The sequence below is a fragment of the Canis lupus genome, chromosome 12, assembly GCF_048164855.1.
Source record: "Canis lupus baileyi chromosome 12, mCanLup2.hap1, whole genome shotgun sequence".
NCBI lineage: Eukaryota > Metazoa > Chordata > Mammalia > Carnivora > Canidae > Canis > Canis lupus.
In genome coordinates this window covers 59007745-59021068 of record NC_132849.1, presented here as the reverse complement: position 1 = coordinate 59021068, position 13324 = coordinate 59007745, and the positions used below count along the sequence as shown (strand labels likewise).

Below are 13324 nucleotides of genomic sequence, written 5' to 3'. Positions count from 1 at the left end.
ATTACCTCGCTCTGACTTCCCTCGCTAACCTCTGCCTTCCCCGCAAACTGTTGCCTCTCGTTCAACAAGCCGCACTTGAACGCAAACTGTCCCAGGGCGCAGGTCGGGGCGCCCGGAGCCGGCCTCCCCCGCGCCTCGCTCGCGCGCCCGGGGCCCCCTCTCCTCCGAGGCACGTCCGATGCGGCTGCCCCGAGGGGCACACTCGGTGACACGCGCGCGGGGGGCACGGGCACCCCGGCCTCCCCGCGCCGCGCACCCCGGTGCCCGCACGCTCTGCGAGCGGCCCCGGGACGCCGGGTCGCGGGGTCCGGGCGCGGCTGCGGCGGGCAGCAGGGCCGAGCATGCACGCGCGCACGTCGGTGCCCGGAGCCCCCCCGGGCTGCACGGGCACGGCCGGGATGGGGGCTGGGTGGGCACGGCGGGGAGGGGCGGCTGGCGCGAGGTGGCGCGCGGACAATAACAGGCGGGTCGCCCCCTCCCCGGCAGGCTCGCGCGCGGATGGCACCCGGCCCGGGAGGGGGCGGCGAGGGCGCGCCGCCGGCAGGGCCGCCGCGGGTACCTGGTCGATGGGCAGCTGCACGGCGTTGCTGAGGGGCTGCAGCAGGGTGGAGCCCGTGGTGCTGGTGGTGGCCATGGCCGGCCTGGCGCTCCGCCCGCCGCGCTCCGGCCGCCCGCGCCCGCTCGCCCGCGCGCCGAGCCGGGCGACGCCGAGGATGGGGATGCAGCCGGCGCGCCTGCCCCCTGGCCGCCCGCGGTGTGAGCGGCGCGGGGCGGGGCCGGGGAGGGGCCGGGGGCGGTGACCGGCCCGGCCCGCCCCCCGGCGCCCCCGCGCGCCCGCGCCCCCGCCCGCGCCCCCGCGCCCGCCCCGCGCCCCCGGCCGCCCGCGCCCGCGCCCGCGCCCGCCCCGCCCCGCCCCGCCCCCTGACTTCCAGCAGCTTCCAGCGCCCCCTCCCCACCTCGCGCGCCCTCGCGCCAGACAGCCCCGCCGCCCAATCGCGGCGCGGCGCCTCGACGCCCGCAGCCAATCAGAGGGCGCGGGCCGCGCCGCGCCCCGCCCCCCTCCCGGGCCTCGGCGAGGGCCCGCGGGGCGGCGGGGCTGCGGCCGGGGCTGTTGGCGGGCGCCCCGCGCGGCGGGAGTGCGGGGCTTCGGCCCTCGCCGCGTCCTCCGTGCGTCGCGACAGCCGGGGGCAGCCTCGCTTCCCGGGAGGAAGCCCTGACAACAGAGCGGGGACGAGGCGGCCGCCAGACAAAGGGGCGACGTGCGGGTCGCCGTCGAGTCAGCGCTGGGCGAAGTTGGGGCCCGCGGGGAGGCCGCCGCCGGGAACGCGACCTGGATGAGGCGTCCCTCCGCCCTGAAGCCAGCTCCCATCGTGTGTGCCTCGGGCCGCGCCCACGACCCCTGGCCGTGCAGCTGGAGCCCGGTCAGGACACCCCACCCCGCACCCCCGGAGGACCGCCTGACACCCCGCGGTCACCTGCTCGCCCGCCCCTGCCCCGCTGGGTGCAGTCTCCGCGCACCTGCCCGCCGCCCGCCTGCTGGTCTGGAGGTGATGGGGATGTCTGAGCTGTCTGTCCAGACTTCATAAAAGTGAACCATTTGAGTCCCTTGAAAATGCAAGTGTCAGTTTTTGTCTGCAGGACTCGGATTCCTGGAAGAGAGTACCAGGGAAAGCGCAACCGGCAACGATTTAGCAATCCGAAATTTGGGGTGGAAACAGCAAATGGTTAATGGGAGTTCAGCCACAGGTTACACAGTGCTTTGAAGGCCTGAAGGGTATCGATGTCCACACCAAACCAAACCGTGGGCCATGAGTACCATTACCACCCGCAAGTCAGACGGAGACCCAGAGAAGTGCTGCAAGGTGCCACAAGAGCACAGCTAACAGCGCAGAAAGGACTGAGATCCAAGTAGTCTACTTTTATCTTTGAAACACGAGGCCCTCTTCTTCCTCATCTTTTTTTTTTTTTAAGATTTTATTTATTTATGCATGAGAGACACACAGAGCGAGGCAGAGACATAGAGAAGCAGGCTTCCCACAGGGAACCCCACGTGGTACTCCATACCAGGACGGGGGATCACGACCTGAGCCAAAGGCAGACCTCAACCACTGAGCCACCCAGGTGCCCCCTCTTCCTGACCCTTAAACCTACTCCAGAAATTCTCATCAGCTGTCAGGGGCTCCGTTGACTAGACCATCTCCTAGAGTCTTGGATGATGAGACAGCACAGATATGAATATATGCGCCTCTAAATCCCCTAGACCTCACTCATCGCTCTGGAAAGGAGGCAGTTGAGCTAGAGGTTCAATCCTTTTCTCCCTAGCAATCCTTTGTTGTTGGGTTAGCTTAATCCTAACAACCAAACTGACTAAAGGACAGAAGGAAAAAGCAAAATGTCTGGGAGTTCGTTCTCCCTGGAGTAGTGTTCCCATGGGAGTTGTAATCAATTAGAGAGCGAACCTGTTCAATGGGCTGCTCATTAAAATATACCAGTAATCTGGAGCTCTCTATTAATATAATGTTAAAAAATATTCCTTTTCTGCACTGTGAGGAATCGTAGAGAAAGCTTACAGGTATCTGAGCACACAAACTGATGGAAAAATTAAAATACCATTTAAAAAACTCAAAAGGTGGGTGTTGGGAACATATTGCAACCTAAATAAAGTAGCATCCAGATACAGCCTCAGGTCTAGAACAAATAATGTCTACAAAAAGGAGTTTCCTTAGACTGAATTTTTATCTTAGTAGGACATGATACACCTCTATTTGGGGTGGCCACATATCTACAATAGGGAGGACTTTAGCCATCTGGAAAATTTGGCTGTCAGAGTTGTAAAGCTATAGGTAAAATACAGTGTAATACTAATACTTACATTTTGGAGTCAGACCTGGGTTTTCAGCTGTGTCTGCCTTTGATTAGCTGCAAAATCTTGGGCTACTTAACCTTTCTAAGCCTCAGATTCCCGTGTATGAAAATGAGGATAATAATAGCACCAAAACCATGGGTTATGAGGTTATAAAAGCTTACCTAAATGAAGAGTTCAGAGCTGTGCCTGGTGTATGGTAAAACTTAAGAACTCTTCATTACCAGCCAAGAAATGTAATTCTGAAAATGGAAACTAGTTTTTCATATTAAAAACACTACCCCTTCATGTTTTTAATGAAGAAACTGAGGCCTGTATCTTGAGCTAATAACTGTGATGATAGCGGAAATTTGGTGCAGGCCTTCCACCCACTGTCTGCTAATTAGACTAGAATGCTCTTACACTGTGATGAAGGGGGAAATAATTGAACTAATTATATATAATGCCTCACTGTCCTACCTCAGATCACATCCATCCTGTAAGAGTGATTCTCACATTCTTAATTCTTAAAAAGAAAAAAAAAATTGAGTACTTGCTATGCCCATGAACTTTGTGGGGTGCTATAATCGAAAAAAGAAAACAGTCATCCACAAAACAGAGAATAAAGTGCTGTAAGGAAAGTTCCAAATAAGATCCTTTTTCTAATGTTAAAATCAAAAGAACATGTCCAGAAAGACCCGAATTTTAGTCCTGACGTTTCCACTAAATAACTGTGAACTTGAGAAATCTGCTTAACTTTACTGTGCCTCAACTTTCTCGTTGTTAAACTGGATCATATAACTTCCTCCTACCTTACAGGAGTATTCTATGAACGTGAAATTAACAATAGGCTTACTTATTTTTAAGGTACGAGTAGTATTTGCGTTAGAGACAAGAACTCACATGGAAGAGGTTTCCGTATAGCAACTGCATTTTAACAAGAGTTGCTCAGACCAAGTTGTAAGAGCACTGAGCAGAGTTCACATATAATAAAATGACTGTCTACCTTGCTCTTCCCTCCTAAAACGGTAGTTAGTAGTTAAAGATTGCTAACATAAGCTTATTTTTAACTTTGAAAAAACCACGCAAAAGAAATGAATAATCTGCCAAGCTGCTTTTGTTTCATAAAAATGATATGTGTCATGAAAGGAGAGTTCTTAGGCAAGCATTCTGCCCGTTATGTGCTCTTTTATCTTAGAATAATTTGGATGATGAAGGGCATTAGATCATACAAGTAATAAAAGCCCCACTTAACTAATTGGCATCTTTAAGCACTTAAAACTAACCCTAACAGACCAAAAAAATGACATTCAGGAAGTCACCCTTTAAGACCTAACATGCTTCAGTTAGGACATCACAAAGTACGCTGAACACGAGGTAACAAACACAGGAAACCGTAAAGGTAGAAGACCTGCATTGAAGTCCTGGCTCCGCTGTTTTCTGGCTCTGCCACTTACGAGGCCCTATAACAGCGAACAAATTGCTTTGGTTTCCTCCGTGTACACATTAGATTTAGAAACTAATCTCACAGTGACTTCTCTGCCGAAAATTATATGATTCCCAAGGATTTCTAGATTTTTTTTCTGTCTCCCTAAGCCTACCTTCAGTCTAGGTTTATGTGACTAGGAGCTGCACACAAAACTATTACTCACCAGTTTGAGAATAGCATTGCTCTGGTTTCAGAACTACCTCTAATTTATCTCTAATCAGACCTTCTTCTTCAAGAAGTCTATGATTTTCAGCAACCCGTGATGACTTCTGAGTTATATCTGTGCATCATCTCGGGGAAACATTCCACCTTCCTCATAGATTTATTCAGCTCTTTCACCTTTAGATGAAAGAGTAAAGTCTCAATAAAAAAAGAACAGCACCTTAGTGCTTATTTTTTATAAGTATGATGTCTGAAAACTTTGATCCTTATATAGAAGCGGTTACAAACCCTCATGCTTCCACACGTTTGCATAATGGCATTTGTGTCCAAATTATGAAACACATTAAATGTAAGTCATAATTCCCACCCCAGATTTCATCATAATTACCATCACCCTGAGGAACACTGACTGCATCTACTTGGGGTACCATGCTGGGCAAGAAGGCCTCATTTTCTCAGTTCTGCTTAATATTTCAGGTTCTTTTCTTGTTTACCTGTAATTATAAGAGTTCCCTTCTTTAGATATGTTGACATATCACTGCTCTTCTAAATAGTCTAGTCTGACTAGCGGAGTTGCCAGCTCCGCAACAAAGAGAGAGCCTTTGGTGGTTCTCCAGCCCACCACGTTCTGTGTAAGTCCCCCAGAGGCCTAACACTTTGAGCAAATTTCCTTCTTCGTGGGTAAATGTGTCAAAGAACATATTGTGTTGTAGGTATTTTCTGCTCAAACCCTTCCTCCATTTCTGTCATTTTTCAGATGCTGGGTTTTGCTTCACAGATTACAATACTGATGCTAGAGCCCGAGGCAGTAAAGAATTAGGAATGAGAATCATCTCTACATATAAAGTCTGTGGTTACCACATCTAACCTAGTTTGCTTGTCAAAGGACTTGCTCTTCTGGACAGATGACTCTTCTGGTTAAACATAAGGTACATGCTAAGGAATGCCTTGTAATCAGATGGTGGCCTGGTTTCGATTTCATCAAATTATATTTCAATTTATTTTCCATTTGAAAGCTGATAGCTATTCTCTGTTATTTGTGTTTTTAGAAGTCAATTCTGACCTAGGCTTTAAATACTGAATACCACGAGAGAGTTCCTATTAAAATCACATTAGAGGGCACCTGGGTGGCTCAGTGAGTTAAGCCTCCGACTCTTGATTTTGGCTCAGGTCATGATCTCAGGGTTGTGAGATTGAGTCCTGCATGGGCTCCACACTGGACATGGGGCCTACTTCTCTCCCTCTACCTCTGCCTCTCCCTTGCTCACTGTCTCGTGAGCTCTCTCTCTCTCTCTTTCTCTCTAAAATAAATAAATATTTTTTAAAAATAAGTAAATAAAGTAAAATCACAACACACTAAAATTAAGTGGAAATCCAGGATGCCTGTCTACCTCAGTTGGTAGAGCATGTGACTCATGGTCTTGGGGTGGTGAGTTCAAGCCCCATTTTGGGCATATAGGTTACTTAAAAAACAAAATAAAATTGAGTCATAAGTGACAAGATATTTAAAAAGTAGAAATCTGTAATGAAAGAGGTACCAAATGTTCCCAAGATAGATTAAACCAACTATATTATCAGATTTATAAATAGTGTTACCACATCCAAAATGAGAATGCAGATCGGGTGAAAATACTACCAGTAGAAGCTCCTTTCTTAGATTCTTCATTTGAAATATTATCCCTAATTTTGGGGAGACATTGAGAGGGTAGCATTACAGAAAATACTAGGTAAAGAAGTTGGGCACTAGAACCAGATTTCTTGAATTGGAAGCCTACTTGTTACTTATTTGTTTTGGGCAAGTTATGTAATCTCCTTGGACCTCAACCTTTCCATCTATAAAATGGGAATAACAATGATCTGTGCCATTCAAATACGTGATGCCTGTCACACTATAAGCTCTCAATAAAATTATCCATCATTACCTCCATCATCATCATCATCCTTGCCTGTTATTATAGGAGTCTCAGGTCTCACAATATATGGTCACATTTACAAGAGAAAACATAGACCAACCAGAAGTGTAGAGTAACAACAAAAAGTTAGTTTAGTCAGCTTATCTCTTGAGAGGGAAAACAAAACCAGTGAGGACTAAAATTTGATGTAAAAAGAGTTCATTTATTTTTAATTTTTAAAATTTTTTAAGTTTTTAAGTTCTGCTTAGTTAACACATATAGTTAGTTTCAAATGTACAATGTAGCAGTTCAACACTTCCACTCACCTGGTGCTCATCACAAGTGCCCTCCTTAATCCCCATCACCTCTTTAACCCATCCACCCATCTACCTCCCTTCCATTGACCATCAGTTTGCTGTCTATACTTTAGTGTTTCTTGGTTTGCTTGTCTCTCTCTGTTTTTTCCCCTTTGCTCATTTGTTTTGATTATTAAATTCTACATATGAATAAAATCATATGGCATTTGTCTTTCTCTGACTTATGCAAATGGCAGGATTTCATTCTTTTTTATGGCTGAGTAATATTCCATTGTATATATATATACCACACCTTTTTTACCCATTCATCACTCAGTGGACACTTGGGCTGTTTCGGTAAATTGGCTACTGTAGATAATGTTGCTATAAATAAACATCAGGGTGCATGTCTCCCTTCCAATTAGTATTTTTGTATTCTTTGGGTAAATACCCCATAGTGCAATTACTGAATCACAGAATAGTTCTATTTTCTAATATTTTGAATCTCCATACTGTTCTCCAAAGTAGCTGCACCAGTTTGCATTCCCACCAGTGTAAGAGAGTTCTCCTTTCTCCACATCCTCACCAACACCTATTATTTCTTGTGTTGTTGACATTAGCCATTCTGACCTGTGTGAGGTGATATCTCATTGTAGTTTCGATTTGCATTTCCCTGATAATCAGTGATGTTGAGCATCTTTTCATGTGTCTGTTGGCCATTTGTATGTCTTTGGAAAAATGTCTTTTCATGTCATCTGCCCATTTTTAAATTGGATTATTCGGGGTTTTTGGGTGTTGAGTTTTACAGGTTCTTTTTTTTTTTTTTTTTTTTTTTACAGGTTCTTTATATATTTTGGATACTAACTCTTTATCAGATAATGTAATTTACAAATATCTTCTCCCATTCTGTAGGTTGCCTTTTAGCTTTGTTGATAGTTTCCTTTGCGTGCAGAAGCTTTTTACTTTGATGAAGTCTCAGTAGTTTATTTTTGCTTTTGTTTACTGTGCCCCAGGAGATATATCTAGAAAGAAGTTGCTATGGCTAATGACAAAGAAGTTACTGCCTGTATTCTCTTCTAGGATTTTTATGGTTTCAGTTCTCACATTTGGGTCTTTAATCCATTTTAAGTCTATTTTTGTGTATGGTGTAAGAATGTGGTCTAGTTTCATTCTTTTGCACATTACCATCCAGTTTTCCCAACTCTATTTATTGAAGAACAGTCTTTGTTTCATTGGATACTCTTTCTTTGACAAAGATTGACTGACCAAATAATTGTGGGTTTATTTCTGAGTTTTCTATTCTTCCATTGTCCATTTTTATGCCGGTACCATACTGTTTTGATTACCACAGCTTTGTAATATAACTTGAGTTGTGATACCTCCAACTTTGCTTTTTTCAAGATTGCTTTGGCTATTTGTGGTCTTTTATGGTTCCCTACAAATTTTAGGATTGTTGAGAACATTAATTTAAATGATTGATCACAGTCCTGGCCTACCTCACCTGAAACAGAGCTTTATATTCACAGAAATAGATCAGATGACAGTAAACTTTATCTTCTTCATAAATCCTGGAATATACTGTGGTTAATTAGATTATTTTGTTTTTCAACTGTCAGTATCGATTCCAAGCCTTTACAATATACACAGTAGAAAAAATATGAAGAAAAAGACAAACAGTAATTAATATAAGGATTTCATGGAGAACTGAGCAAATGAATGTATAATTTATCATTTGGAGTATTACTTTGTGAAACATTTAAAAATTATTACCTGGGGGTACCTGGGTGGCTCAGTCAATTAAGCATCCAACTCTTGATTTTGGCTTAGTTCATGATCTCAGGGATTCTTCTGAGATCGACCCCGCCATCAGGCTCCATACTGGGTGCAGAGTCTGCTTAAGATTCTCTCTCTCCCTCTCCCTCTGCCCCCCACCTAAAAAATAAAAATTAAAAAATTATTACTCTGGTGATGTTGAAAATCCCAGTTACCATTAGACTTCATCTCTCTGTATAGTATTTCTTTAAATACCATCTCTCTGAATCCACAAATACTTATCTTCTTTTGGTCAGCATCCAACTGGTAACCAATGAAATGATCTTACATTATTCTAGGACAGGAGCCAGGAATTTGATCTTATTGCATAAAGCTACTCTATTCCTCTTTGTGCAAAATATATTCAGCCTCTGGTCCCTGGATACTTATCTGAGAGAGCACTTAAAATTATTCCCTCTAGAGTTGCTTGAGTATCATTGAGAAATAAATTAAAAGAAAAAAAAAGCCAACACAAATATGTCTGACACAACCCAACAAGTCAGTGTGTCTCAGTGGCTTCCACGCAACTTCCTTTACCAGAATCACTGAGAACAGTTGTTTAAAATCCAGATTTCTGGACAATACCAAACACATGGAGAATCAGAATTTGAAGAAGGAGAAGGAGAGAGGGGAAGGGGAGGATTTAAAAGTCAGGGCCCTGGAATCTGCATTTTACCAACATCCATGGTTAATTCCTAAGCACACATAGAAGTTTAAGAGCCATTGCTCTAGGGTCTTACTTTGTTAAGAACCTCATTTTAATTAAGCAGATACAGAAATAAGTCACAGATCTTGACTCTTCTACCAGAATAAGTAAATTAACTAGGTTCCATTGTCTTTCAAATTTATAAATAATCAATCAATAACCCTTTTTCTATGTCAAAATAACTAAATCCACTAACGCTAAATAAGTAATGATAACTAACATTACTGGACTCATGCTGTTATTTAGATGAAATCAAAATGAAATGCTCAAATTCTTGATTGTATATGTGTAATAAGGATATAAATATTCTATGTTTCTGGTAACTGGTTTCTACAAAAATCATAAATCTGCCAACTTTGAGATCCTGCATTTGAAAGCCAGCATGGGCCAATATACCATTCATATGATAGAGTATTTGGACCAGGAAGAGAATGTGGGGAGGAAAGGGAATTCATTTACCACAGTGTTCAGTTTTAAGAGGCTCATTTAGATCAAGACCTATAAATAATATGCATATCTAATGTTTTCCCAAGGAATGGCATATGCCGGGACTTCTATGAAGAAAAAGCCATTGTATACAAATATTAACGAGATCATCCAGGGAGAGGATGAAAAGAGAAGCAGTTAATAGGCCTTAGAACAGTACAGGCAAAAATAATAATAATAATAACAGTACAGGCATTTTTTCTTTTGCTTTTATTTTTTGAATTTCACTGCATTTATGTGTATGTAAATGGCAATTCACGTGCAAGTTAAAAACCTAATAGCAACATAAGACATTAACAAGGAAGGTCACCTAACAACTCCTGATTTCTCCCCACTCCTGATTTTTGCTTCCCATAGTTAACATTTTCAACTCTTAAAACTGTTCTGTTGTCTTCTGAATTTTCTTTTTTTTTTTAAAAAAAAAAAAGCATATACTGCTATTTCAAAACTTTCTCATTTTAAGCAATATACATTGCCCACTTTACTATGGATGGTGGGAATACAGCTCTTTTTCCACCCTTCCTTCGAACCTATCCTCCCAGTATAATTATATCACCATTGTGGGTTAAATAAATATTCAGAGTTTCCATTTTTATAACCTCATAAATATTCTTCAAAGATGAGCCACATAATATACTATGATTATGTTTCCATTACTTTGTATTTGTCCTGGAGTTAACATTTACCTTTTTCTTCATTCAATTTTCTGTGTAACTATCACTAATTCATCTCCAAATTTGACCACACAACTCTAAAACATCTATTAACAGTGTTGCATGCATGGGGTAATCTATCAGTTTTATGGTTCCCTAGATGTTCTGCTACATTCCCCTGCCCCATTCTGGACTGGGTGCTCTCTGAGTTCTAACGCAAGCCTTCAGCCTAAGGTTTTCAATTGGTGTCATGGAAGGATTTCTCTCACTTTTTTCCTATGTTGGAACACCTGGGTGTTACACAGCCAAGAACAACACTCAATCACCCCATTGGACTGTTCTAATAGCAACCCCACTGCCAATGCCACCTGCTGTTTGGTACTTATGATTCTAGGGATCAGAGAGTACATGATTTCTCAGCAGGCACAATATTGTCCCAATAGAGGCAAAAATTGTTTTGGGAGGGAATGAGTAGGCAAAAATACTATTTTGAAATATAAAACATATACTGAAGCACCTGGGTGTTGCAGTCAATTGGTTTTGGCTCAGGGTTGAGATGGAGCTCTACATCTGGCTTTGCACTGAGCAGGGCATCTACTTCAGATTCTCTTTTCTTTTCCCTCTGCCCATCCCCCTGGTGCATTCTCATTCTCTGTCTCTGTCTCTCTCAAAATAAATAAATAAATAAATATTTTAAAAAATAAAATATAAAACGTATATAATAGTACAAAAATGGTTAGACAATGTATCTGTGGTATTACAATATCATAGATGGGAATAATTGGGGAGGGAAATATCTAAAAAGGCTCCTCAGGGGAGCAATAATAAAAAGAAAAAGGTTGAGAAACACTGAGACATGGATGTCACAGAAGGCCTGATACCCCATATAGCTACTACCTCACACATCTCCACCTTCCAAGTCCCTTATGGTGGGTTCGCTTGATAGGACCTTGGTAAATCATAGCACTTTTGCTGCAAGGGAACCTGGGGAGTAGTTTTTTGTTTTGTTTTGTTTTGTTTTGTTTTGTTTTGTTTTGTTTTGTTTTTTAGCTTTGGAGTACTTAAAGCAGAGGAAGGCAGTTAGGAAGAGGAAAGAGGGGGAGTGGCTGTTGAGTGCACGGATCTGTAACATCCGCCAAAGCTCCGTCTGGAATTTTAGGTTGAAACTCTTTTGCACTTAGAATCTCAAAGGCATTACTCCATTTGATTACAACCTCCAATGAGGCTGTTAAGAAATGCCACTTTAATTCCTGAATCTTTGTATGTGATCTGTTTTTTTATTCTTTTTCTTTATTTAATAACATTTTGGATATTCTTTTTATCATTAATATTCTGAAATTTTAGGGATCTATCTTGGAGGATCTTTTCTAGTTCTTGTACTGGGTATTTTAGGGGCCTGTTCACTTCCAGAAACACATGACCTTCAATTCAGGGAAATTTTCTTAAGTCTTTGATCATTTCTCCACTTCCTTATCTCTGTTCTCTATGGACTTCTTACTTATAAGCTATTAGACTTCCTGAACTGATCCTCTCATTCAATTTTTTTTTCCTATTTTCCAGCTCTTTGTCTTATTTAACACTTTCTCAACTTTATCTTCCTGATTTACTGTTTTTTTTCCTCCAAATATTTTCCATTAAATTGGTCACAAAAATTACATACATTTCCCTCATTGAAAATCCTTTTTTTTTTAAACTTTGGTAATGAATAAAAGTAACAAAATGCAATAACAATGCAATATGGTGTAAGCAGTTAAAAATTTCATGTTATGAGAAAAGGAATTTGTACAACAAAAGAAAACAAGCAGTCACAACACACCCAAACCACAGGCAAAGCTGATGCACTCATCGACTAAATCACAGTATTCCACTGTTTATATGATTACTAACTCAACCACTTATAAAATGTAAGTGAGAACATTAAAAAATAAGAAATCCACCTCATGTTTCTGATTTTCACAGTAGCAGGGCTCAACTTATAACAGCATCTTTATTGACACTAAATGTTAAATGTTTCCAAAGTAAAAAACAAACTTGATTCTTAAACTCTGCTAAGCAGGTTTTACTGAAATAGTGCATTTTGTTATACTTACAAGGAGAATCTGATTCAACAGAGTAAATAAAATAGCATGACTAATAAACAACATCAAATAAATATCACTAACAGTAATGGTTACACATATTAAAGTATTGATTTGAACTGTGTTCTAACTGAATTTAAGTGGCCATTAAATCAGCCAACTTTACATTATCATCAGACATAGCATCATATCAAAGCATATGAATTCACCCATAAATAGTTTCCAGGTCTATTATACCTAACCCTAAATTAATAGTTGTACAATTGTTATGGTTGTTAAAAACGACAGTTTATTTAGAAAGAAAAAACAGAAATGAACATGCATGCATCTTTATTATTTAAAATATTTCACATTACACATTAACAGTGTTCAGATTTAAGTTGTGAACCAAGTTTACTTTTTCTGAATTATATTTATCTATCGAGTCTTTCTTATAAAGATAATTCTTAAATGTTTGATTTAGACAAACCTACAGTAGTATTTCCAATGCTCCAATTGTTCCTATTGAGATGCGAAAGTATAAACCTATTCTGAATACAGATATTTGTCAAGATTTGGGGTATCAACATTTTGTCAGGCCAACAATTTAGTGAACAAAAATTGACCTTTTCCTTAAAATATATGCCACAGAATAGTAAGCCCCTAGACTTCCAAGTTGAAATACATCTCAAATTTCTAGAGAAGACACACACCTCATTCAAAAGGAGGAGGGTGAGTTATAAATTCACCAATGTATTGAAAAGCCATTAATTATAAAGAAACCAATACTGCTTTTGAAGATGTGGGCAGTGGGTTATAACATGGACATGAATTTCACACAATATTAATTCTCTACTTCAATGGTATTCCTGTAGAAGGTGAAATATATCTTTGACCTTGGGCAGTGGTCTCATTTGATGGTCTGTGTA

At 41.7% G+C, this 13324-nt stretch overlaps 1 protein-coding gene and 1 long non-coding RNA gene across 14 annotated transcripts in view; one reads left to right on the top strand and one right to left on the bottom strand.

The window, feature by feature from the left end:
* The window catches only part of MBOAT2 (membrane bound glycerophospholipid O-acyltransferase 2), a 122875-nt gene extending 117952 nt beyond the window's left edge, over positions 1 to 4923 (bottom strand). The window contains exon 1 of one of the 6 annotated variants that reach the window (XM_072771165.1): positions 4882 to 4923. In XM_072771165.1, the coding sequence (XP_072627266.1) occupies positions 4882 to 4908 (27 nt within the window). In that variant the 5' untranslated portion in view covers positions 4909 to 4923. Of the gene's footprint in view, positions 1 to 5; positions 149 to 559; positions 716 to 4494; positions 4706 to 4881 lie in introns of those variants that run through there. The other 5 variants (XM_072771166.1, XM_072771164.1, XM_072771171.1 and 2 more) reach the window with 5 other exon arrangements.
* LOC140601785 (uncharacterized) overlaps positions 1480 to 13324 on the top strand; it is a 30241-nt gene continuing 18396 nt past the window's right edge. For 3 of the 8 annotated variants that reach the window (XR_012004854.1, XR_012004853.1, XR_012004847.1), the window contains exons 1-2: positions 1486 to 1908; positions 5251 to 5422. This is a non-coding gene — a long non-coding RNA (uncharacterized lncRNA). The other 5 variants (XR_012004851.1, XR_012004849.1, XR_012004852.1 and 2 more) reach the window with 5 other exon arrangements.